Here is a 27,049-nt window from a genome sequence, read left to right on the forward strand (position 1 = left end):
ATACTGTATGGGGGCGGCCACGAGGAGAGGTTATACTGTATGGGGGCGGCCACGAGGAGAGGTTATACTGTATGGGGGCGGCCACAAGGAGAGGTTATACTGTATGGGGGCGGCCACAAGGAGAGGTTATACTGTATGGGGGCAGCCACAAGGAGACATTATACTGTATGAACAAGTTTTTGAATCACTAGTTTTTATTTGTATTTTGATTGCAAAGCATACGTCAGGCATCCTCAAACTGCGGCCCTCCAGCTGTTGCAAAACTACAACTCCCAGCATGCCTGAACAGCCTACAGGTATCAGCCTACAGCAGGGCATTGTGGGAGTTGTAGTTTTACAACAGCTGGAGGGCCGCAGTTTGAGGATGCCTGGCATATGTTTTACAAACGTATCAGTGCGTTCACAGAGCCACATTGGCAGCACCAACATTGGTTCGTAGCCTATGGTGAATAGACATGTACAACAAACCTACGTACAGAAAATAACAGGGGGGGGGAAATGTACATTCTGAAGGTAGGGTTATCTTTTTCCATACAATAATAATTCACTACTGTACCCGAAAAAGTTTAGTCTAAGGAATGAGTTACATACTTAGATTTACTCCAGGAACTCCACGTCCCTGCGAACTTAGAGAAGGAATGCCCAGCTTTCGCTAAAGTTTTTTTCATGTATCTAGGTGGAGTTTAATTTGTGAAGAATTTCCGCTAGCTGTGGGGTGTATGGCGATTTTTTTCATTTCTGGGTGATCGCCAGTTTGGTTGACAAGAAAGGGTTTCCCAAAACCACACGGAAATTTCAGGGGGATATCGTCCATATCAATCATTAGTAAAGCCAATGAAGTTGAAGGGGTCATCTGGCACCCTAGCAGATCATAGGCCAGAGAAAAGGTCTCTCTCCATATGTGCTCTAAAAGAGGGCATGGCCAAAGGATGTGGTACAACGTGCCCCTTTGACCGCAGCCCCTCCAACATAAGTGTGATGCTCCTGGGAAAATATAGCCCAGGCGATCTGGTGTGTAATACCACCTCAGTACGGTTTTCCTAAGGGATTTATAATGTAATGCACATTTGAAACTCTTCGAAATGAAGGTTAAGGCTGATTTCCATTGTTTATCTGTGAAGGTTGAGCCTAGCTCACTTTCCCAGGAGCATAATGGAGCTGTCTTCGTAAATAACTCCTTATCCCTCAACAAGATGTATATGGGACAAAGACGGGTGCTAAGTGGGGGTGGAAGCTTCCAAATCCTGAGAAGTTTGGAGTTTATATCCATCAATAGAGGGGAGTTGGATTTAAGAAAGTGCCTTATACATAGGTACTTATAGAAGTCAGCGTTTGGTATCTGATAAGTATGGTGTAGGTATTCAAATGTGTGGAGGCTATCTGTTTCATATAGTTTTGACACTGAATCTAATTCTCGGGTCTCCCAAGATGACACTGACAAGTTAGGGATGAGGTAATTGAGCACCGTGATGGGGACGGAAAGGGTCAGAGGGCCAGACGAGCTCTGGCTTAATTTGTGAAAATGAGATCAGTTTGTTACTGCCGTGGATACTAGAGTTGGGGTAGGTGGGCGGGTAAATGAAGGATGGAGTGACGCCAACAAGAGGGATTTGAGGTTATGCGATGGGGATAGGGCGGCTTCAATTTGGACCCAGTTTTTGGAGTAGTCTTCTAGCCACCAATCTCTCAATTGGGTTATTTGTGATGTATGAACAAGTTTTGCCCCCCCCCCCCCCACCAAGTATATAATGTCATGTTGCTCATGTATAGAGGACTCATTATTCCCTAATGCCTGCTATTATAGATCAGTGTGCAGACTGCAGGCAGTATTCAGGAAGGACCAGGCCACAGAAGACAGACAGACGTAGCACCTTTCTGTATGACACCCGGGCCGGCTCTATTCTATGTTTAAGGTCTCGTCTCTCTCACTCCTCACAGGCCAAACTCTGTGTTTGGGAGTTGGAGAGACTTTTCCCGCCTGGCTGTTGTGCTCACCTCTGCCGTTATCCGATTCCGACGTCTGTGGGCGGATACATGAATATGGGGAGCTAGGAGGAGCCGGGGGCGGCCGCTGCGGGCAGTAATGTGGTTGTGAGTACTGTTATGCAGGATGCAGGGGCGGGCAGACACAGATTTAGAAACTGTCAGCGCACATGTGACTGCTTCTATGACTGCACAAAATACCGCGGTTATTAGAAAACAGCGATATCGCTGTTTCTTAATACTGCGGTATATCGCTGACACCGGTGTACCGCTCAACCCTAGTTGCATATAGACTGAGCTCATTCCCTGTGTGCCTTTTGGACATATATCTCAAGTGGCGCGCAAAGGGGCTAATGCCTAATTGGCTTCATTTTATTTTGTATTTTAGGTAAAATTACTATTCCATAACTAATTGATGCATTTTATTTTTTTCCAGGTCGAGGAGATCCGAGAAATGGTGGATAATGATTTGGGGTTCCAGCAGGTTCCTCTTAGGCTTCACTCCAGGACAAAGACCCTCATGTTCATTAGCAGTGATAAGAAAATTGTAGGATGTTTAATAGCAGAACATATTCAGTGGGTAATTATTCTCTCTGTTGACCTGTTATGCACTAATATCCTTGTACTCTATTCAGTGGTAAGACAAATAGTATCACAGTATTAGTGCTTATTATTCAAAAGTATTTTATCTCCATAAAATTCAAGCATGCTATTCAAAAATTTCAGTAGTAAATAGCGCAGTACTAGTGGCAGCCGGCGGGCAGTCGAGACACTGACAGGCAAAAACTGGGTGGCTCTGCAGGCCACAGCTATTTTGTATTATTTATTAAAAAATTGTTAGTGTTCCGGACAAAAAAAGACTTTTACTCTTTATGCAAATTAGGGCTTTAGAGCAATGAGGGCTGTTTCCTAGCCCTCTCAGTGTACCTCAGTTTTCCAGTTCTGTCCATGCCGCTCAGTGCACTGAAGCCCTCATAGGCATAATCCCTTTTTCCCAGGAATACTGACACTGATTTTCACAAAACCAGTATCACTTTAACTAGCTGGATCAACCCTAGCAGGCAGTATGTCTGTTTAATAGGGTTTATCCTGCTCACCGATGCTTTTTAAGGGTGACCATACACATTCAGTAGCTGCCTACTGACTCATTCCCGGCTTCCCCATACACATACATGTTAGGCTCAGGGCCTCTTCAAATGGGTGCTTTTACCATCCGTAGCGTCGGAGATGATCTCACCCAGGCACTTGCCAAAAAGCCTACCTCCGGCAAAGGGAAGGGCCGTTAGGGCCCGTTTTTAAGTATTATCTGCCGCCCAGCAGGAGACCCAGAGGGTACGGCATGATAGCCACGAAAAAAAGATTGGGCCATAAGCCTGGCTGCTTCCAGGGAGCAACCGGGTCAGGCTCAGACACTCGGCGGAAGCGGCGTATCTGATGGAAGGAGTGACAAATTTCAAAATGTAACTTTTTTGCAGATTTTTCCATTTTAATCAATTTTTTTTCCTGGAACACATCAAGGGGCAGAGCATGAAGAACAGAGGGGATCTAACTGGCCGCATTAGGATTTTGAATGACAAAAAGCACAGGCAAAATGGCTCATGGAAGGGGGCAAGAGGACAAAAGAACCTGGGAAGGGGGGGATGGTTTACTAACCAAATACTCACCTCTCCAGCGTTTTCTGCCCCCTGGCTCCAGCCGTGTCACCATCCTCGGTGTGCTGCCCCTTGGGGAAGGATTTAGGGAACCTCTGTTCCTATTTGCCTTTGGTTGGTAGGGAACGAGCAGCGGGCTTTGGGACCTGCTGGTCTCCCTCCTCCTGGGTGGGAAAAAAACAGGTAGCTTAATGCTGCCTGTAGCCCAACTAGAAGTAAAAAAGAAAACAAATATGAAAACATTTTCAGCAGACCTGCAAAACGGGAATGTCTGCCTCCTACGGACACTAAGCTAAGACTGTTTTAGCTCAGTCCCTGTAGGAAGGGTATAGCTGATAGGAGAAGCTCACACTTTTTTACTTAGTGTCCTAGTGGCAGCTGCTTATACCCATGGTCAAGCCTGTGTCCCCAATGATACGGATGAGAAAATCTTTATTCAATGTAAAATGAAATGTTCTACAATTTACATTACTATGTTGCCGTTCACCTTTTATCACGGTATATACGGTCAGTGAATGAGAACAATCTTGCTTGCGTTCATAGCCTGCAAACCTCATACGTACTTGGCTGAGAAGTGGTTACAGTTACACCTAGTCTGGGAAAAGCTCCCTCCCCCTCTATAATAATTTGCACGGTTAGCAGAAACCCTTCAGTCTTTCTTTCTGGTGACATTGTTCTTTCTTGCAGGGTTATAGGGTAATTGATGATATTCCAAGTGACAGTTGTGACAAAGATCAAATAACTCGTGAACGAGTAAAAGCCTGGTGTTGTTCCACCACCCCTGAGCCTGCTATCTGTGGAGTCAGCCGAATCTGGGTGTTCTCAATGATGCGGAGAAAGAAAATTGCTTCCCGGATGCTTGAGTGTTTAAGGTAATACTCAAAATGATTGTAGTATTCAAAATGTATTGTAGTACTAGGACATTTATACCAGGATGGACTTTCATTTTCTATCCATTTTTTTTTATTTATTTTTTTTATTTATCCTTCTTTCCAACCCATGAATTCTTAGGCAGCTTTTAGATGAGAAGCTTCCAGTCACTTGCTTGTGTAGGACAAACCACATGTGCAGAAGGTCCATATAAAACAGGGTCAGTTGTTTAGCATATCAGACCGTAAAACGCAGCATATAAAATTGTAAAGAAAGCACACGCCATTACACACTTAAAGAGGACCTTTCACTCGTATACAAACTAAAAACTAACTCTATCTGTGGGCAGAGCGGCGCCCAGGGGTCCCCCTGCACTTACTAGTATGCCTGGGCGCCGCTCCGTTACCCGGTATAGGCTCCGGTGTCTCAGCTCCGTCTGTTGTATTGGACTGTGTTGTTTTTTTTTTTTTTTTTTTTTTTTTTTAGGAGGCGTGTCCCTTGCTGCAGTGCTGGCCAATCGCAGCACACAGCTCATAGACTGGCTATGAGCTGTGCGCTCCGATTGGCCAGTGCTGCAGCAAGGGACACGCCTCCTACAAAAAATCAGTCCAGTACAACAGACGGAGCTGAGACACCGGAGCCTATACCGGGCGAACGGAGCGGCGCCCAGGCATACTAGTAAGTGCAGGGGGACCCCTGGGCGCCGCTCTGCCCACAGATAGAGTTAGTTTTTAGTTTGTATACGAGTGAAAGGTCCTCTTTAACTGAAAAACCTGTAATATACAGACAATAAATTAATGAAGGTAGAATGAATCACTGAAAGTATGCTAGCCACTAAATATCTGTTAATTTAACCACTTCCAGACCGGGCCATTTACCCCCTTTTTGACCAGTTTAGCAAATCTGACACGTGGTATGTGGTAATAACTTTGGAATGCTTTTACTTATCCAAGCCATTCTGAGATTGTTTTTCCCGTGACACATTGTACTTCATGATAGTCATAAATTTGAGTCAATATATTTCACCTTTTATATTTATGAAAAAATCTTTTTACCAAAAACGTTAAAAAATTTGCAATTTTCTAAAATTTATATTTCTCTGCTTTTAAAACAGAAAGTGATACCTTTATAAAATATTTTTTACCTAACATTCCCCATATGTCTACTTTTATGTTGGCATCATTTTGTAAATGGCATTTTATTTATTTAGGACGTTAGAAAGCTTTGAATTTTAGAAGCAATTCTTAAAATTTTAAGAAAATTAGCAAAACCCACTTTTTAATGACCAGTTCAGTCCTGAAGTCACTTTGTGGGGCTTGCATAATAGAACCAACCCATAAATGACCCCATTTTAGAAATGACATCCCTCAAACTATTCAAAACTGGTTTTAGAAATGTTGTTAAACCTTTGGGTATTCCACAGGAATTAAAACAAATTAGAGGTGAAATTTTAAAAATAGCACTTTTTTGCAGATTTTCCATTTTAATAAATTTTTTCCTGGAATACATCAAGGGTTAACAACAAAACAAACCTCTATATTTTTTATTACCTTGATTCTGCAGTTTTCAGAAACATCCCATATGTGGACGTATACTGCTGTTTGGGCACACGACAGGGCACAGAAGGCAAGGAGCACCATATGGTTTTTGGAGGGCAGATTTTTCTGGAGTGGTCTTTGGGCACCATGTAACATTTGAAGAGGCCCTGAGGTAACCCCACAGTGAAAACACCCAAAAAGTGACCACATTTTGTAAAGTACACCACCCAAGGAATTTTTAAGGGGTGTAGAGAGCACTTCACTCAACAGCTGTTTCATAGAATTTTTAATACTTGGTTGTGAAAATGAAAAATACAATTTTAGTTTTTTACAAGAAAATGGTGCTTTAGGCCCAAACTTTTTTTTTCACAAAAGAGAACAGGAGAATATATCCCCCCCCCCCCCCCCCCAAATTTGCTACCTACATTCTCCTGAATACAGTAACACCCCAATTGTGGTCGTAAAAATGTTATTTAGGGATACGCCAGGGCTCAGAAGGGAGCGAGTGGCATCTGGATTTTCTAACACAGAATTTTCTGTCATAGTTTTTAAAAGCAATAACTTTTTTTTATTTTTTGTTGAATGAGCTGTGTGAGGGCTTATTTTGTGCGTGACAAGCTGTAGTTTTTATTGGCACCATTTTGGGGTACATTTGGCTTTCTAGTTGCTTTTTTTAATCTAATTTTTGGAAGGTAAAGTCACAAAAAAAGCTGTTTGTCATTTTTCTATTTTTTACACCGTTCACTTGATGGGTCAGATCATATATAAAATATGTGATATTTTCTTATAGCCGATTGTTACGAACGCAGCGATACCAAATGTGTGTGTGTGTGTGTGTGTGTGTGTGTATATGTATATGTGTGTATATATATTATTTTATTTTTTTACATTTTATACAAGAGCATTTTTAGAGGAAAAAAATAATCATGTTTTTGTGTTGCAATTTTCATAGAGCCATATATTTATTTATTTTTTTCTGGCTACTTTCACATTTGCGTTTGGTGTGGATCCGTCAGAACGGATCAGTTTGTATTATCTTTAACATTGCCAAGAAGGATCCATCTTGAACACCATTGAAAGTCAATGGAGGACGGATCAGTTTTCTATTGTGCCAGTGTCACGGCCTTTGCTGTGTGCGCCGTGACACTTTTGCCATGCTTGCAGTTGCCCTAGGCAACATGTTGCGGTTATAGCATGCAGGTGCAGTGTCATGGTTGCCACGCATGCTGTTGCCTGTGGAAACGGGTTGTTTTTATGCTTGTGTGTGCACTTCACCTTTAAGTTATATCCTCCCCCTGTCTGGTGCTGTAAGGGTTAACTTCCTGACTGGGTGTGGTCACTTGGCTTTTATCTCCTGTGGCTTCCTGGCTGGAGTCAGTTGTACTTCAGCTGTCGTTGGTGCTGTAGCTCTGCTCCAGTCCAGGGTGTTCTATCTGCCCAGTCCTTGAGGGCATCGATGTCATTCCTTTGTCTCCCTTGTATTCTCTATGTACCCAACCTCACTTGTTGTATGTTTGGTGTGGGTTTATGTTCACGGTTTGTTGTACGTCTTATTTGTTACATGTCTGGGATGTTGTTGGTGTTTGTCCTTACATGTGTGCAAGACGTTACCCTGTGTGTGTGTTGTACCTCTGGAAGGGGACTAGTTTCCCGGAGGGGTGAACCATAAGTCTGTATGCAGTGCTGCCTGGGGCTGCAGTGCACCTTGCTGTTTCGGGCCCAGGCAGAATCAGGTGTGCTGGATACCTGTGTGTGGTGTTGTTTGTACGGTGTCCTATTTGGTGTGTGGGCACCTGTACTTTTGCACGGATTCCAGTTGTGGTGGCTGCGGCAGGTAAGTGTGTTTCTGGTGTTCTTACCTGCTGACTCTGTTGCTGCATATGGTCTTTTCCTTTCCCTGCTGTTAGGCCATTTGAGACTCCTGTTCATCTGTGTCTGGGAAGAACAGGTCGTCTCTTCCCTGCTCCTATGTGAGGGATTATCAGGACAACTCAGGGCCAAAAGTATCCTGGTATGAGCCATCCTACCATCCAGGTCCGCTCATATGGTCAGGAGTTAGGGTGAGGATTACGGACGCTTTAGGAGGTGACCTGCTCTCTGATTCTGGCAACCTGGCCTAGCTGCCTCCCCATTATACCTGACATTGTACAGTGGGGGGGGGGGGGTTCCCCACTCCCCACTCCCCACTCCCCACCGTGACAGCCAGATTGTGTCATAGAAAACCGTCCCCATTGACTTACATTGTGTGTCAGAACAGATCAGTTTGTTGTTGCGTTTTGGTGTCTGTCTCCAAAGCGGAATGGAGACGGAACGGAAGCAAACTGATGCATTCTGAGCGGATCCTTTTCCATTCAGAATGCATTAGGGCAAAACTGATCTGTTTTGGACCGCTTGTGAGAGAGCCCTGAACGGATCTCACAAACGGAAAGCCAGAACGCCAGTGTGAAAGTAGCCTTTTACTCCCCTCTTTCTCCAGTGCAGTTCTCTGCGGTACTGGTCCAGTCCTCTTGCCCCTGCAGTGACGCACCGGTATGTGGCATTTGATGACCACTGCTGCTAATCACTGTCCTCAGCAGCAGGAGGACCAGACTGCTGGCGAGTATAACCCTTTTTTTATTTTTAGCCTTTTAGCCATTTGGAAAGCTAGTCAAAGATTTTTAATTATCTCAGACAACCCCCTCAAGTGCTTTGGATAAGGTCTAAATGAAAGGAAACCTGTTTTCAGATGCATGGCCTAAATGCAGACAGTTTATACATTTTTTTTGTTATTGGAATCTTTTCAGTGCTTAGTCCTTTTGTTCTGTCTTCATACACTTTCACACAGTGTGCAGTCTGACATTCAGTATAAACCATTCCTGTCTTCCAAATAAGAGGACTGTTCTCTGTAGTCTAACTTGTTTATTGGTCTACAGGATTGTGAATTGGTAAAACTACAAGAATACAAATGGCTTGTATAAGGCAGAACATGTATCGGCAGAAAGCATAGAACAGCATGTATTATAACATTACATTAACACCGAGCATGGATTGCATGTCTAGCATCTAACAGTTACAAGCTCTTCCCTGAGTAACACTACAACTACTTGAACAGCTCTACATAATATACTGTCCCTGAAACACAGGTATATGTCTTACCAGATATACTTGCAAAAGGATGGTGGAGTTTAAGAAGAAGATATGCAGGATACAGCTCTGCTGATGTCCTTTAACATGGAGACTAGCCTTCATTTTCCCAGAATGCACTACACTCCCACAATGCTTTGCACCTCCCAACAATACAATAATCTTTATTACCAGACAAACAAAGTGTAGTACATTTTTAAGACCGCTAGATGGTGCTATAACCTAACTAAAAACTACAGAAATGCAGCAGATGTGATCTGTAATGATTCTGAAATTAATCTCCCTGTGCTGGGACAGAATAGTTGTCTTATCTTGACATTACTAAGGTGAGATGAGACATAGCTCTGACCACCTCAGGCTCTCTGCTGTTTCAGTAGCTCTCATTGCCGTGCATGAGAACTACTGAAACAACTGCGTAGCATAACAAGCTATGCTGTCTCCCTAACTCTGAAACAGTATAGCGTGTTGTCCTATGCTGTTCCTGTAGCTCTCATGCAAGGCAATGAGAGCTACTGAAACAGAGCACCGGAGCGCTCTGCTGTTTCCTGGCCTGGAGGTGGTCAGGACTGGGTCTCATATAGCCTTAGTAATGGCAAGATGAGACAATCCCTTTAACCCCTTCAACAGACAGCCTGTTTGAACCAAATGCCGGAGCCCCATTTTTCAAATCTGACGTGTCACTTTGTGGTGGTAATTTTGGAAAACTTTTACTTATCCAAGCCATTCTGAGATTGTTTTCTTGTGACACATCGTACTTCATGATAGTGGTGAATTTGAGTTGATACATTTTGAAAAATTCGCTATTATCAAAATTAGAATTTCTTTCCTTTTAAGACGAATGGTGATACTTCATAAAATAGTTATTACTTTACATTCCCCATATGTATACTTTATGTTGGCATCATTTTGTAAATGTAATTTTATATTTTTAGGACGTTAGAAGGCTTAGATGTTTAGAAGCACTTCCTTTTTTTTTTTTTCCCCAAGGACCATTTCAGTTATGAAGTCACTTTGTGGGGCTTACATAGTTGAAACCACCCATAAATGACCACATTTTAGAAACAGTTCTCAGAACTTTGTCGCACACTGCTTGACGTATGCTGTGTATAGGGTTCCCACCCCAGTTGCTGATAATAACCAATCACAGCAATTTAACTCGAATCAAAGATGCTTTTTTATTGCTGAGTACATAGAAATCAAGCGGCAGTACGTATGTTAACGTTTTTGGCGTGGAGGCCTTCATCGGACACTAAAAGTGCAATGACAATACAATGACTGACGTAACACAGAGAATGGCTGTTAATACAGAAAATGACTATGTTCATAGTTGATATACACCCTGAAACGGATCTCACAAGCGGACCCAGAAACGCCAGTGTGAAAGTAGCCTAAGTCACCTCATGTAGCTAACAAAGAATTCCTATCTAATGATCAAGAACACTCCATGCTGAATACATAACAAGATACCGAGGCCATAATCCCCTGTGGTGGACTTACCTGTGCCGCATTTAGGTATCTGAGGAGAAGAATAGTAGCACACCATAGGTAAGGGTGCCGGATCGCACCAGTAGAAAGAAGGTGTGAATGGTCGCCCAAAACCAGTGTAACATAAAAGCATACCCTTATGCGGCACGTCGTCCCAACAGAGGTCAGAGGGCCTAGAATCAGAAGAGATAAGTGTCCGTTATAATCATGTATTACTAACATTATACAACGAAACCAATATATGTACAAAAGAGAAGAAATTAAAGAAGATTTTGTATCTGATACTCCCTATTCATACCTTTGGGGGGTAAGACCTCTTTCACACGGGCGTCATATTTTCTGCCCGGATAAGATGCGGGTGTGTTGCGGGAAAATGCGCGATTTTTTTCCGCGCTAGTGCAAAACATTGTAATGCGTTTTGCACGCGCGTGAGAAAAATCTGCATGTTTGGTACCCAAACTTCTTCACAGAAGTTCGGGTTTGGGTTAGGTGTTGTATAGATTGTATTATTTTTCCCTTATGACATGGTTATAAGGGAAAATAATAGCATTCTGAATACAGAATGCATAGTACAATAGGGCTAGAGGGGCTAAAAAAAAAAATACAATTTACTCGCCTTAATCCACTTGTTCGCGAAGCCCGGCTTCTCTTCTTTCTTCAGGACCTGGGTAAAGGACCTGTGGTGACGTCACTGCGCTCATCACATGGTCCATCACATGATCTTTTACCATGGTGATGGATCATGTGACGGGCCATGTGATGAGCGCAGTGACGTCCTCACAGGTCCTTTACCTAGGTCCTGAAGAAAGAAGACAGAAGAGAAGGCGGGCTGCACAAACAAGTGGATTAAGGTGAGTTAAATTATTATTATTTTAACCCCCTCCAGCCCTATTGTACTATGCATTCTGTATTCAGAATGCTAATATTTTCCCTTATAACCATGTTATAAGGGAAAATAATAATGATCGGGTCTTCATCCCAATCGTCTCCTAGCAACCGTGCGTGAAAATCGCACCGCATCCGCACTTGCTTGCGGATGCTTGCGATTTTCACGCAGTCCCATTCACTACTATGGGGCCTGCGTTGTGTGAAAATTGCACAAAATAGAGCATGCTGCGATTTTCATGCAACGCACAAGTGATGCGTGAAAATTACTGCTCATGTGCACAGCCTCATAGAAATGAATGGGTCCGGATTCAGTGCGGGTGCAATGCGTTCACCTCACGCATTGCACCCGCGTGGAAAACTCTCCCATGTGAAAGGGGCCTAAAGCTCTGTAATGTGTGTATCCAGTAGGCCTCCCTAAGTTTGAGTGTTTTAGATCTGTTGCCACCCCTTCTATGATCTGGAATTTGAGTTGGGCTATGGAATGTCTCGCTTCGTAAAAATGAGGAAATCGGCCAGAGTAAATTTTGGCGTTTATGTTGGCAGGTTCTCCTTCAGCCTTTGGGGGGTTTCTCCTACATACACTAGGCCACATGGACATTTAATGAGGTACACAACATAGTCTGATTTGCAGGTAAAAAAAAAGTAAATTGGTTTCCCCGTGTGTGGGTAAGATATAACAGAACCTTTCTGTACGTTAGAACATTGAAAGCAGTGTAGGCACGGAAACGTGCCTCTCCTCTGGGTCTGTAGGAACAACTGTTTAGGTAAACGAGTACCAGGACCTTCATCTACTCTTACCAGAGCATCTCACAGGTTCTTTGGCCTGCGGTTACAGGGTAGTATGGGATTACCAAACTCCTCTATTTTCGGATAAGCTTCTTTTAATAATGGCCAATGGCTTTGAATAATAATCAGAACTTTGACCGCGCTGGGATGAAGGGTGTGAACAAAGGGAATACATTTGTACACGTTAGTATGTTTGTTTTGCATCGGGATTGTCAAGGTATGTGATGGATAACCACGGTCTTTGAACCGCTGTTTGATTTTCTCAATCCGTTGCCGTCTGGTTGAAGGATCTTTAACTATGGTCTGTATCCTTTTAAATTGAGAGCTTGGAAGGGATTTTTTTTGTGGTTGGAGGATGAAAGCTGGTAAAGTGGAGTAAATTGTTCCTGTCTGTTGGTTTGCTGTATAAATCTGTGGTAAGTTTGCCTGAGGTGTTTTTTTTTTTTTTTTATGACTAGGAAATTGATGGAGGATTCATCATAATGAATAGTAAATTGTAGTTCGGGAATCTACACCCCTCAAGTTATTAAAAAGTGATTTTACAAACTTTAACAAACTTTATTAACCCTTTAGGTGTTATTTAAAGCAAAATGGAGGGGAAATTTAAATTTTGGGGGAAGATTATCCATTTTAAATCCAATTTTCCTGGAACCCATCAAGGGTTAACAGCCAAAGAAACCTCAATATTTTTTACCCTGATTCTGCAGTTTACAGAAACCCTCCATATGTGGTCATAAACTGCTGTATGGGCCCACGGGAGGACTCAGAAAGAAAGGAGCGCAATATTGTTAATGGAGGGCAGATTATGCTGGAATGATTTTCAGGTGCCATGTCACATTTGTACAGACCCTGAGGTACCCCTAGGGAAAAAAAAAAAAAAAAAAAGTTACCCCATTTTGGAAAATACCCCCCTAAAAAAATTTAGTGGTGAAGTGAATGCTTTGACCCAACAAGCGTTTCATAGAATTTAGAAACAGATGGCTGTGAAAATGAAAAATTAACTTTTATTTCCAATATAACGTTGCTATAGCCCCAATTTTTTCATTTTGACAAGTGGTAACAGGAGAAAATGCACCCCACAATTTGTTATGCATATTTTCCTGAATACGGCAACACCTCATACGTAGTCCTAAACCACTGTTTGGGGGAACGGCAGCATTCAGAAGGGAAGGAGCGGTATCTGGATTTTCTAACATGTAAATTGCTGAAATTAGTTTAGGGCCCATAACATTTATATTTTTTCACCAATGTAGCTATGTAGGGACTTAAATTTGGTATCGCCAAATTTAAGTCCCTATTACCACAAGAGGAGCCACAATTGGCATTTTTGCCCACTTCACCGCCACAAACAAAATGGTATAAAAAGTGATCAAAAAGACATATGTACCCCAAAAAGATACCAATAAAAACTACAGCCCGTCCCGCAAAAAACAAGCCCCCAAACAGCTACATTGGTGAAAAAATTAGCAAAATATCATTTATATTTTGCATCGCCATATACTAAAGTCCATAACTTTTTTTTTTTTTTTTTTTTTTTTTTCTTTCATCAATGCAGCTGTGTGGGAGCTTATTTTTTGCGGGATGGACTATAGTTCTTATTGGTATAATTTTTGGGTACATATGTCTTTTTGATCACCTGTTTATTTTTTTGTAGACTTGAGGTGACAAAAACAATTCTGTAATTATTTTTTTCTACATTATTAGTAATTTGATACTTTTTATAGATCAGGTCTTTACGGACGCGGCGATACCAATTATGTATTTTATATTTTATTACATTTTTTTTAATGACCTAAATAAACGGATATGAGAAAAGACTATTTTTATTAAATTTTTAGCCTTAGGTACATGACAGCCCGGATGCCTTTGTAAGGCGTCCGGTTGCCATGGCAACCATCGGACCAATGCCATCGCGGCAGCCTGATGGAAGACATGGGAGCTCCCTCTCAACCCCATCGATGCCGCGTGCAGCTGCTGACCGCAGCCTATATGGGGTTAAACGGCCGAGACCAGTGCCAGCCCTGATTTCGCCCGTAGCAGCAGAGTGTCAGCTGTAAATCCGTTTCTGAGCCGCTGCCATCAGAGCCCGCACAGAGGATCTGGGGGGCAATTGTGGCATATGGGGACCATATAATCATTGGGGACACAGTGGGGGTCACAGCTGATTTCAGGCTGTGATCTCCAGCATGGAGATCACAGCCTGAAACCGGCATTTTAACACTAAAGAGCTCTGATTGGTTAGTCTGCAGAGACTTACCAATCGGAGCCCTTGCCGGCAAGGGACCACTCTGATTGCTCTGTTGCCGGCTTCCCCGGTGTCTCTGCTCTCCAGGAGAGCCGAGACTCCAGGGCTGTGACACTTTGTGTCACAGCTCTGGTAAGCAAATTGGACGTGACTGTACGTCAAAATGCAGTAAGTCACTTGCAATTTGGACTTGCAGTGAATGCGTGAAAGTGTTAAGGACCTTTTTATAATTTTTTCCAGGATTCCAATGGTATGTCAGGTCCCCCGAGGACAATTAAAAGACTTGTCACCACAAAATGCAGTATAATATTCAGGCAGCATGTTAAAGAGCAGGAGAAGCTGAGCAGAATTATATATAGTTGTATGGGGAAAAGATTCTGTATAATTTGTAATTTATATCTCTGCTTGTTCTGAATTTGTCTGCCTCGTGTGCAACTATCAGTGAGTGACAGCTATCTCTGTATTCACACTTACACAGAGATTGCTATCAATCACTGATAGCACCAGCCCTGTGTACAACTATCGGTGACTGAAAACTATCTGTTTTGCAAACTTAGGCCCCATTCACAAGACCATATTTTTTTATCAGTGTCATTAGGGGACACAGGCTTGACATGGTTATAACTGTTGCCACTAGGAGGCGGACACTAAGCACAAAGGTGTGAGCTCCTCCCTTCAGCTATACCCTTCCTACAGGGACTAAGCTAAATCAGTTTGAGCTTAGTGTCTGTTGGAGGCAGACCTCCCTGCTTTGCAGGTCTGCACATTTTTTTTCCTTTTTGATTTTTCCTTCCTTTTAGCAGGATTTCAGGCAGTCCTAGCTGCCTGCATTCCCACCCTCTTTTATAGGGACGGCAGAGAGTCGGGCCTGCGGGGGCTGACTCCATTTTGGGGGCCGGGCATGAAGTTCTTCCTGCTCCTTTAGCTGTTTCCTGGGGCAACTCTGGGCGCCTCTTTCTGCCTCCATCCACATCCTGTGTTTAAATGCACCTGCGGTGGGACTCTGGCAAGGTACCTCCGGAAAAGCTGCATTGAGGAACACAGGCTGGGTAGCTCTGTCTCCCCTTCCTACAGGGTTTACCCTACCTCCCTCCTCCTCCTCCTCCTCCTTCCTGTCACTACAGGGTTCTCATTATGTTCAAACCCAGGCCCCAAAGCAGGTGGTCACTTCAATGCGCCATTTTGCCTGTGCGTCGTGTGCTCAAAGTTTCCATCCGGTCAGTCTGATCCCCTCTACTTTGCCTGCTCTGTTCCACCGTCAAGTGGCTCGGCCCCTAACCCAGTCGCCCCCTCCTGCCCAGCCTATGGTAGAGCTAGAGTGGGCGCGTTATCTGTCAAGGATGATACTGGAAGTCTCCCGTACCAACAAAGCTATTGTGGAATTACTGGGGCGTTTGTCAGCAAGGCCGTCCTCTGACCAGTCCGACTCTGGGGATCCTGGGGCTCATTGCGGCCGTCCCGCTAAACGTGCCAGACCATCCTACCCCAAAAGGGTGTCTGTGTATCCCGTTTCCTCTGTCTCTCCGCCACCTCCCAGAGAGTCTCACTCCAACATGTCCTCCGTGGAAGAGGCATGTTCCGAGGAGAGGTTTTCAGATGAGGATTTTGTCTCTCCTGAAGGTCAGTCGTCAAAACTGTCCTCCATGGTGGACAATCTTATTACAGCGGTTACTAAACTTTACAGGTTGAGGACCCCGCACCCTCATCGGCTGGCTTGGGTTTTTCCTTTAGGCGGTCCCGTCGCTCGCCAAAATGTTTTCCCAACCACCAGGATTTTGATTCCTCTTTTCAAGGATTGGAATTTTCCTGATCAATGTTTTGCCTTGCTAAAGCGCTTAGACGTCCTTTATCCATTTCCGGAGGATTTGACTAAGAAGTGGTGGTCCTCACCTATAGTTGACCCGCCAGTATCCCACTTGGCAAAACATACCACTTTGCCCATGGCGGATGGGGCTTCTTTCTCGGATATCAGGGATAAATAAATTGGAATTTTTCGCAAAATCTTCATTTGAAGCAGTGGGCACAGCACTGTGACCAAGTTTTGCCTCTACATGGGTGAGCAAAAATAATTTAGGTCGGGGTCTTTCCTCAGGGGATCTGGCCGATAATGCTCTGCAGCTCTCCCATGCCAGTGAGTATATTTGTGAAGCTTCTGGACGCGGCCAGGCTTATGACCCGCTCGTCAGCCGTTTTGGTGGCTATTTGTCATACCCTATGGCTCTCTTGCTGAGCGGCAGATAATGCTTCAAAGCGGACCCTGACAGCCCTCCCCTTTACCGGCAGCAGACTTTTTGACGAGCCTGGTCGAGATAATTTCTGATGCTACAGGTGGCAAGAGTACTCATTTACCACAGAGCAGGGTTCGTTTCAGCAAGTCAAAAAAGCGTAAATCTCTTTTTCCTGACGCCATCCACAATGGCACTACGTGGAGGATTACCCCGCCTTCTCCAGGGACAGGAAACAGTTTTCGAGCCCAGCCAATAAAGGGCCCCCTCCCTCTTACCTTGTCAGTTGTTTCCTGTCCCTCAGAAGGATCGGGATCACGAGCACCAGCATTATTCCGCGTGGCCTTTGGTTTGTTGTCCCGGCGCTGCCGGAGGGCCGTCGCAGGGGAGAGGATCGCGGTATCTTGGTCCTTCCTACCCTTGGTGAAACGCCAGCTGTGCTAGTCACCCCGGGCTGTTTTTCCGCGTTCTGTGAGAACCGGCGTCCCTGTGCGGCTTGAGGGGGCGTGCCTGGGCCGGGGCACGCCCCCATATTCCTCCCATAGCGCTGGCCTCTATGAGAAGGGGCCGGCGTGACGCATAGGAGGGGGCGGAGCTTCATACATAAGGCGGAAGTACAAGCAGTCGGCGGCGTTCTAACCAGATTTCCTGGTCCTGCAGTTAAAGTGCTTCACTGTAGCCTACCTGAAGAACGAACCGACGATGCATGCCGAAGATGACTCTCCCAAAAAGCCCACAGATTCCTCCAGGCCTTCTAGCCCGGTAAGCCTCCTCCCTACTCCATGTATGAGAGGTGTTTTGTTTGTCCATGCACCTGTATATACTTGCACTTGGTTTTCTTCTGGTGGTGGTTCCTAAAAAAAAAAAAAAGGAGATAGATAAAACTATTCTTGATGTTGTGTCTCCTAGGGAAGAGAATCTTCTAAAAAGGAGCCATCCATTGGAAGAAAATGTGCTATGTGCAAAAAAACGCTGTCTGGCTCTCATAAAAAATCTTTATGCCAAAAATGCTGCGACAAAGTGGTCTCAGAAGAAACCCCTTCCTTGGTGGAGACTCTGAGAAATATTATTAAAGAAGAAGTTGGGTCAGCGGTAGAAGCAAAGCTATCTACCATACAGCCCAGACCCTCTACCTCTAACGCCTCCATTGTGGAGCAAGTTTCCGACTTGGATGAAGGAGAAATTTCATCGGGTCCAGACTCTGACATTTCGGTAGACACCTATGGTCGACCCATGTGTTCTGTAGAAGAGACAGGAGTCTTGCTAAAGAATATCAGAGCTACAATTAACCTGGAAGAAGCGAAAGAGCCACTATCTGTACAAGATCAGATGTTCGCAGCTCTAGGTGACAAGAAAAAACTTGTTTTTCCTGTCCGCGCTAATATTAAATCCTTAATCCAAAGTCCGCCTGCACATCCTCCCAATGACGCCAGAGGGGCAGTAGGGGGAAGACTCAGGTTTTTCCACTCTGCCTGGGAGAACATTCAAGCTTGCCCCTGGGTACTAGAGGGGATAAAAAATGGATTCAGTCTGGAATTCAATCATTATCCCCCAAACCGATATATGGAGAACATAAAACTAAAAGCGGAGAATCAAGAGGCTATGGACCTACAGATATCACTCCTGCTGGAAAAAAGAGCCATCGTTCCTGTACCAGTGGAAGAACAAAAGGAAGGGTTTTATTCACCGATTTTCCTAATAAAGAAATCGAACGGCTCCTTCAGAGCAATTATAAACTTGAAAGCCCTTGAACAAGTACATAGTGTACAAAAGGTTCAAAATAAAGTCAATAAAGTCCGTGATCAACCTCCTTCAGAAAGACTGTTTCATGGTAAAATTAGACCTGGCAGACGCCTATTACCATGTTCCAATCCGAGAGAGAGACCAAAAGTTTTTGAGGACAGCAGTATGGTTCAAAGGATCCCTATGTCGCTACTAGTTCCAGGTTCTTCCATTTGGCCTCAGTTCAGCTCCAAGACTGTTCACAAAGGTCATGACGGAAGTGGCAAAACCTTTTCATCTGGCAGGGATCCTATTAATCCCATACTTGGACGATTTTTTGATTGCAGCTCCATCGGAAAACCTCTTGTTTTGTCATCTGCAGATTATACAGAACACCCTGACCAACCTAGGATGGATGATCAACAAAGAAAAATCATGTCTACTTCCCTCAAAAAGAATGACATTTTTGGGAGTTCTTCTGGACTCAATACTAATGTATTCCTTTCTTCCAGAGCAAAAACAAGACACCTTGATTTCCAGCATCAAGAATTTCCGGAGACAGGAACGTCCCTCCCTCCGGAAAATAATGACAATCCTCGGTCTTATGACTTCTACGATTTCATCGGTACAATGGGCACAGCACCATACAAGAGAACTCCAGTCCTTTCTTTTGGAGAGCTGGGACAAAAAACAAACTTCCTTAAACAAAAGAGTGAAAATTCCATCTCGTGTAAAGATATCCTTGTCCTGGTGGATGAATCGATCAAATCTTTCCCGAGGAGTGGCCTAGAAGCCGACAAATCAAGTAGTCATCACTACGGATGCCAGCCAACACGGGTGGGGAGCCCACATGGGAAAACTGTTGCAGCAGGGCCTATGGGATTCTCACCTTCGACAAGCCTCGTCAAACTTGAGAGAGTTGACCGCAGTATGGGAAGCCCTAAAAGCCTTTGCCCCTTTCGTCCTCCTAAAGAATGTAAAGATTCTATCAGACAATTCAACAACTGTAGCTTACCTGAACAAGCAGGGGGGGACAAGGAGTCGCTCCCTTTCCTTAGTGACAGCGAAAATCCTAAGATGGGCAGAGAAAAACCTACGGTCTCTATCCGCAACTCCATGTGAGGGGAAAAGAAAATCAAGTGGCGGACTTCCTCAGCAGAGACCGGCTAAAGGCAGGAGAATGGACACTGAACAAACAGGTCTTCAAGAAAATCTGTTCCAGATGGGGCACTCCAAGTGTCGAACTGTTTGCCACAAGAAAAAACACACAGGTCAGGAACTTTTTCTCCCTCTCAGTCCTAGATTGCCCCTGGAGTGTGGACGCCTTGTCAACTCCTTGGCCCCAAAAACTTCTCTATGCCTTTCCCCCCCTTTCCCCTGATACAAAGGGTACTAGGCAAGATCATGGAGGAAAATGCCCAGATCATACTGATAACGCAGTTCTGGCCCAGAAGATCGTGGTTCCCAGTCCTAAAGAACCTGGCAGGGAAAGACTTTTGGATCCTCCCTCCCCAGCCGGATCTATTGTCTCAGGGCCCAGTTGTTCTTCCCAAAGTCACCCAGCTTCACTTAACAGCCTGGAGGCTGAAAGGAGTATACTGAGAGGAAAAGGATTTTCAGAGGCAGTAATATCCACCCTTTTGCAAAGTAGAAAAAATGTTACATCAAGGATATATCTGAGAGCTTGGGAAGCCTTTCTGAGGTTTAGTGGCGATAAATATGACCCTTCTGGAGAACTTCAGGTGGCGCTAATCTTGGACTTCCTTCAAGCGGGACTAGATAAGGGACTATCTGTAAGTACCCTAAAAGTCCAGGTAGCAGCTTTAAGTGCGTTCTTAAATACCAAGCTTTCAGACATAAATGTTATCAAAAGGTTCCTTAGGGGGGCAATTAGAATCCGCCCAAGATTAAGATCTTCAGTTCCGCCCTGGGATTTAAATCTGGTACTATCCAGATTAATGTATCCACCCTTTGAACCTATAGCTGAAATCCCCTTGAGAACATTGACCCTCAAGACAGCTTTTTTTGTTAGCCATCACCACAGCAAGAAGAGTAGGGGAGATTCAGGCCGTTTCCATCCTACCTCCTTATCTTAGGATTCTAGAGGATAGAATCATATTGAAACATGCTCCTGAATTTCTACCTAAAGTTGTAACAAAGTTCCACTGTCAACAGGAAGTTACTCTTCCCTCCTTCTGTTCCCAGGCGTCCTCGGAGATGGAAAGGCTATTTCATAACCTAGACGTTAGGAGATGCATCCTGCAATATACGGAGGCCACAAAAGATCTAAGGAAGTCGAACCAGCTACTTGTGCAATATCTGGGTCTACATCGTGGACAGGCAGCTAGCAAGACTTCCGTCTCAAGATGGATTAAGGCCTGCTTTGTCCTAGCCTATGAAACAGAAGGGCTAGCCCCTCCACCCTTGTTGAGAGCCCACTCCACCAGGGCATTGGCCACATCCTGGGCTGAAGGGGCCTCGGCCTCGATAGAAGAAATATGTCGGGCAGCCACATGGTCCAATCCTGGTACCTTTTTTAAACATTACAGATTGGACGTCTCTGCAAATAGAGATTTGTCTTTTGGACGCAAAGTCCTGTCGGCAGTTGTCCCACCCTAATCATGTTTTCTATATTATTCCTCCACGTAGTGCCGTTGTGGAGGCGTCAGGAAAAGAAATAATTACTCTTACCGGTAATTGGATTTTCCTTTAGCCTCCACAACGGCACGAGGAATTCCCTCCCCCCCCCCCCCCCCCCCAAAAAAAAGGGGATAATTCTGAATGTTTAACATTTTCATTTCTATTACGCTCAGGAGAATTAATCCTGACCTCGTATGTTGAATGATATTGTTATATTGTTATTTGATATTATTTACTTAATTAAATTTGAATTGTTGCATCTATCTTTGAGTACTAGGTTACTAACTGACAAGGTAAGAGGGAGGGGGCCCTTTATTGGCGTGGCTCGAAAGCTGTTTCCTGTCCCTGGAGAAGGCGGGGTAATCCTCCACGTAGTGCCGTTGTGGAGGCTAAATGAAAATCCAATTACCGGTAAGAGTAATTATTTATTTTCGCCCCTTTCAGAGTTTTTCCAGCATCAATCGGCCAACCGACAAGCCTGTCCCGGATCAGAAGCGCAAGCCTTCCTTCAAACCTTGCCCTTCCTGGCGACCCCATCAACAGGGCTCCAAGTCCTATAACCCCAAGACCTCCTCTGCCCTCTGCATGACTTGCAAATTCCGGCACCCTCCGATCGGTTAGGCGGCCAGCTTCATCTGTTTTGGCATGTTTGGCTGACTCGTGTATCTGATGCTTGGGTGAGCGAGGTCATCACAGAGGGTTACAAGCTGGAATTCAGGTCCTCCCCTCCGTCCCATTTTTTTTTTCCCGCTCATCTCCTCTGACCTCTTCCTCTACCGCAAATTCTTTTTTTCAGGCTAATCTATCTGTGCAGGGCGTATGGTCATTTTTCTAGCCATCTGCGAACATGGGGTCGGCCGGATGTGGACCTCCTGCTTCAACGGTCGAGAACTTCGTCGCGTGGTCCAGGGATCCCATGGCCCTGGCGTGCGACGCCCTAGTGATTCCGTGGAATCGGTTGACGTTTCCTTACGCGTTTCCTCCTGTCATTCCTCGTCTCCTCTGGAAGATCAGGTCCGAAGGTCTGCCTGTAATTCTCGTGGCCCCTGATTGGCCACGCCGAGTGTGGCATGCATCTCTAGTCACCCTCCTCGCCAACGAACCCTGCAGTCTTCCTCTTCGGGAGGACCTCTTGTCGCAGGGCCCGATCTTCCACCAGAATTTAGGATCTCTACATTTAACGGCGTGGTTGTTGAAGCCGCCGCACTAAGAGCTCAGGGTTTCTCGGATGCTGTTGTCCAGACCATGATTCGTGCCAGGAAGCTGCCGTCTTACCGAATCTATCACCGGACCTGGAAGGCCTAGTTTAGTTGGTGCAAGCGTCACCAGCTGTCTCCCATTCGTTTCTAGTTGCCGTGACTCTTTCCTGCAGTTGGGCAGGGACTTGGGGCTGGCTCTCAGCTCCCTCAAAGAGCAAGTTTCGGCTCTGTCCATTCTTTTTCAGCGGAACTTGGCTTCAGACCTTTTTGCGGTTCGGACCTTTCTGCGCCCCTTCCTGTCCTCCATAGCATGCTTGGGATCTTTAATTTAGTAATTAGCGCTCTTCAGTCTACACCTTTGCAGCAGGTGTCGCTTCGCTTCCTGTCCTACAAGGTGGCCTTTTTGGTGGCAGTCACTTCCATCTGTAGGGTGTTGGAACTCGTGGCTCTTTCCTGATCCTCCATCAGGACAAAGTAGTCCTTCGCCCCCTTTTCAGTCCTTCCTTCCGATGGTGGTGTCGGCATTCCATCTCAATGAAGAAATTATTCTCCCTTAATTTCGTCCTGACCCATCTCATCCCGTGAGCAGTTGCTCCACACTCTGTATTTGGTACGAGCCGTTCGCATCTATCTGTCCCAGACGTCGTCGTCTTTCCAGCGGACGGATCACCTGTTCGTCATTCCAGATGAGCCCAGACGAGGGCTGGCTGCGTCTAGACTTCCATTTCCCGATGGATTAGTTTGGCCATTGTGGTAGCGTACCGCATCAGTGACCCGGCCCACCCTTCCGGGTTACTGCTCATTTGGCTCAGGCAGAGGGGCCTCTTGGGCAGTGCATCATAGGGCTTCGGCCCTTCAGGTATGCAAGGCGGCTACCTGGTCATCATTGCATACTTTTTTTTCCAAATTTTACAGAGTACACACCTTTGCATCTTCTGACGCTTCTCTGGGGCGTAGAGTTTTGCAGACGGAGGTTCTTTGATTGGCCAGAGGGTTCTTGTTTATGCCCAACCTTAGGACTGCTCTGTAACGTCCCATGGTCAAGCCTGTGTCCCCCAATGGTATGGATGAGAAAACTAGATTTTAGTACTTACCGTAAAATCTTTTTCTCTTCCGTTCATTGGAGGACACAGCTTCCACCCGTTCTCTTGTTTATGGGCCTTTTCTGGCCTGCGTAGTTCTTTGTTTGTACATAGTGTGGTTTTCCTGTTTTTGTTTTGCTTCTCCTACTGCTTTTGCACTAAGGCCTCATGCACACGACTGTTGTTTGGGTCCGCATTCACTTCAATGTGGCCGCAAAAGATGCGGACAGCACTCTGTGGTTACTTTCCGCGGCCCCGCTAAAAAAAACATGTCCTATTCTTGTCCGCGCTTTGCGGACAAGAATAGGCATTTATATTGCCGGCGCCCTTTCCGTTCCGCAAATTGCGGAAGGCAACACGGGGTGGCTTCCGTTTTTTGCGGATCCGCGGATTGTGGACCGCAAAAAATGGAACAGTCGTGTGCATGAGGCCTAACTGTTTTAGCTTTAGTCCCTGTAGGAATGGTATAGCTAAAGGGAGGAGCTCACACCTTTTATGCTTAGTGTCCGCCTCCTAGTGGCAACAGCTATACCCTTGCTCAAGCCTGTGTCCCCCAATAAACAGAAGAGAAACCGATTTTACAGTAAGTACAAAAATCTAGTTTTTGCTTTAAGTAGGGACACAAAAATGCGGACAGCACACCATGTGCTCTCCGCATACATATGTCCATTTTGCAGCCCTTCAAAAAAAAACAAAAAAAAACATGTCCTATCCTTGTCCGTTTTGCATACAAGAATAGGTTTTGCTACAACTGGTCTGCAAAAAAAACAGATGCAACACGGACGCAAAATATATATGGTCGTGTGAATGCACCCTTACACAGTGAATGCTATCAATTTCAGTATGGCTACTTTTACACTTGCGTTCAGAGCGGATCCGTCTGGGGTCTGCACAGATGGATCCGCTCATATAATGCAGACGATGGGATCCGTTCAGAACGGATCCGTCTGCGTTATATTTTAGAAAAAATTCTAAGTGTGAAAGTAGCTTCAGACGGATCCGTCCAGACTTTACATTGAAAGTCAATGGGGGGCGGATCTGTTTGAAAATTGAGCCATATTGTGTCAACTTCAAACGGATCTGTCCCCATTGACTTACATTGTAAGTCTGGACGGATCCGTTTGCCTCCGCACAGCCAGGCGGACACCCGAACGCTGCAAGCAGCATTCAGGTGTCCGCCTGCTGAGCGGAGCGGAGGACAAACGCTGCCAGACTGATGCATTTTGAGCGGATCCGCATCCACTCAGAATGCATTAGGGCTGGACGGATGCGTTCGGGGCCGCTTGTGAGAGCCTTCAAACGGAACTCACAAGAGGAGCCCCGAACGCTAATGTGAAAGTAGCCTAACTGACAGCTATCTCTGTATACACACATACACAGAGAATGCTATTAATCACTGATAACACATCCCCCATGTACAACTGAAGTCAGAAAAAGTAGAGATAAATATATAAATGACAAGTTTTACTGTCTTACTAAATTGTAGGAGACAATCCAAGCGTAGTGATGTGTCAACCTTGTTGCGATCACAGTAGATGAATAATGGTCTGACATTTGCAGTAAGGACATAATATGTCATTGCTTCTTTCTGTATTGCTGTATTTTTTATGCTGTTGTCGTGTTTTTTTTTATCTGACAGGAACCATTTCATATACGGCTCCCATCTGAGCAAAGATGAAATTGCATTCTCAGATCCAACCCCAGATGGCAAGCTGTTTGCAACGCACTATTGCGGTACCAGCCAGTTCCTAGTTTATAACTTTGTCAGTGGACACAATCCAGTGAGTTGAACGCCGGGTGTCGCCATTCCTTTAGTTTACAGACAAAACTTGCATCAATCTTGCAGATTCTTCTAGAAATGAACTCAGGATGTGGACACCCAATGGGGGTTCATCATATTCTTATAACTGGAAGAATATTCAGAAACAAAAAAGCTTAATTTTTGTAAGCAAATATTTTGATATCTTTTTCTTCCAAAAGATTGTGGTTCGAGTATTTTCTATACAGTACTTTAGTCATGTTTACATGCAGCAAATGATTTTGTTCATAGTGGACTAAACTAATTGTAAATAAGGAAGACTGTGCGAACTGAAGAGCCTTATGTGGGTATATATAGATATTTGCACATTGCTTTTGTTAGTAAGGTTTAATTTGACACTGAAAATTCCAGTCAAATCTAATCTCTATTAGCGCTTTTTTTATGATTTATATTCTTTGCATTTAATATTGCAGCATGTAAGGCCTCTTTCACACTACCGTATTTTTTTTTTCCGTTTTGCGGGCCTTTTTTTTGTGTTCCGTATACGGTCTGTATACGTAACCATTCATTTCAATGGTTCAGAAAAAAAAAACTGAATGTACGCCGTATGCATTCCGTTTTTCGTTCCGTTGAAGGATACAACATGTCCTATTATTGCCCGCAAATCACGTTCCGTGGCTCCATTCAAGTCAATGGGTCCGCAAAAAAAACGGAACACGTACGGAAATGCATCCGTATGTCTTCCGTATCCGTTCCATTTTTTGCGGAACCATCTATTGAAAATGTTATGCCCAGCCCAATTTTTCTATGTAATTACTGTATATGCCATACGGAAAAACGGAATGGAAACACAACGGAAACAAAAAAAAAACAGAACAACGGATCCGTGAAAAACGGACCGCTAAACGCTGAAATAGCCATACGGTAGTGTGAAAGAGGCCTAATAGTGTGAATATTTATTTTTATTCTGCCAGATTCTACTCCTGCTAACCCTAGGACTTCAGTGTGAAGTGCTCTCTGCATTGAGCTGCTTCATAGCCAACCCCCTCTGGTCTGAGTGATAGCTGTATCATACAACCAGGAGATCACTACTGCTGTCACAGCAGAGGTAAGAGGTTGTGAATCAGCTCAATGCAGAGAGCACCTCACAATGAAGCTGCACCCTGGGCACTTGCAGGTGTAGTGCCTGGCAGAATAAAACTTCATATTCACACTACTCCTCATGAGAAAAACTCCAGGTATGTTTGCCCTGCTCTCCCCAGCCCCTACCTAATGCTGTCAGTAGTTTAGCATAATCAAAACTGCTGGCATACTCCTTTTAAGCAACACCCTGGCTGGTAATTGTTTGTTGTACTTATAGATAGTGGATCTTTTAATGTGGCAGCCATATTGGTTGTCACTTCTGGACTGGTCTCTCAGAAACTGATGTCACAGTATTAGGGCCCTTGCACACGACCATATGCCCTCCAAGACATACAGTCCGTGAACGGGCCATATGTCCCAGAGCGGCATCGATCGTGTGCACAGGAGCGCACAGCATCATAGGTTACTGTGATACTGTGCACGTCAGGCCGATCTAAGGAGTGCGGAACAATACGTGGGCGGCCCGACAGCATTATTGTAATCTATGATGCTGTGTGCTCCCGTGCGCACAATACATGCTGCTCCCCGACATGGAGGGCATACGGTCGTGTGCAAGGGCCCTTAGCATCAGTTGCTGAGACCATTAAAGGCTGGCTTTAGTGTGGCTTTATGCACCTAGATTTTTTATTTTAATTTTTATGATGGCATGTTATCATGCATCTATACAATAACATTTTTTTAACTATTTTTATTGAAATATTTTTTTATC

General features: G+C 44.7%; 1 protein-coding gene across 1 annotated transcript in view; it reads left to right on the top strand.

Annotated features, from left to right (window-relative positions):
* Window positions 1–25,751, top strand: part of ESCO1 (establishment of sister chromatid cohesion N-acetyltransferase 1) — a 57,526-nt gene extending 31,775 nt beyond the window's left edge. Inside the window, exons 8-10 of the mRNA XM_044295151.1 lie at window positions 2,420–2,563; window positions 4,323–4,507; window positions 25,078–25,751. Coding sequence (XP_044151086.1) covers window positions 2,420–2,563; window positions 4,323–4,507; window positions 25,078–25,228 — 480 coding nt within the window. The 3' untranslated portion in view covers window positions 25,229–25,751. The remainder of the gene's footprint in view (window positions 1–2,419; window positions 2,564–4,322; window positions 4,508–25,077) is intronic.
* Window positions 25,752–27,049: the final 1,298 nt, after the last annotated feature.

This window comes from Bufo gargarizans, chromosome 5 (assembly GCF_014858855.1).
Source record: "Bufo gargarizans isolate SCDJY-AF-19 chromosome 5, ASM1485885v1, whole genome shotgun sequence".
In the NCBI taxonomy this organism is placed as follows: Eukaryota; Metazoa; Chordata; class Amphibia; order Anura; family Bufonidae; genus Bufo; species Bufo gargarizans.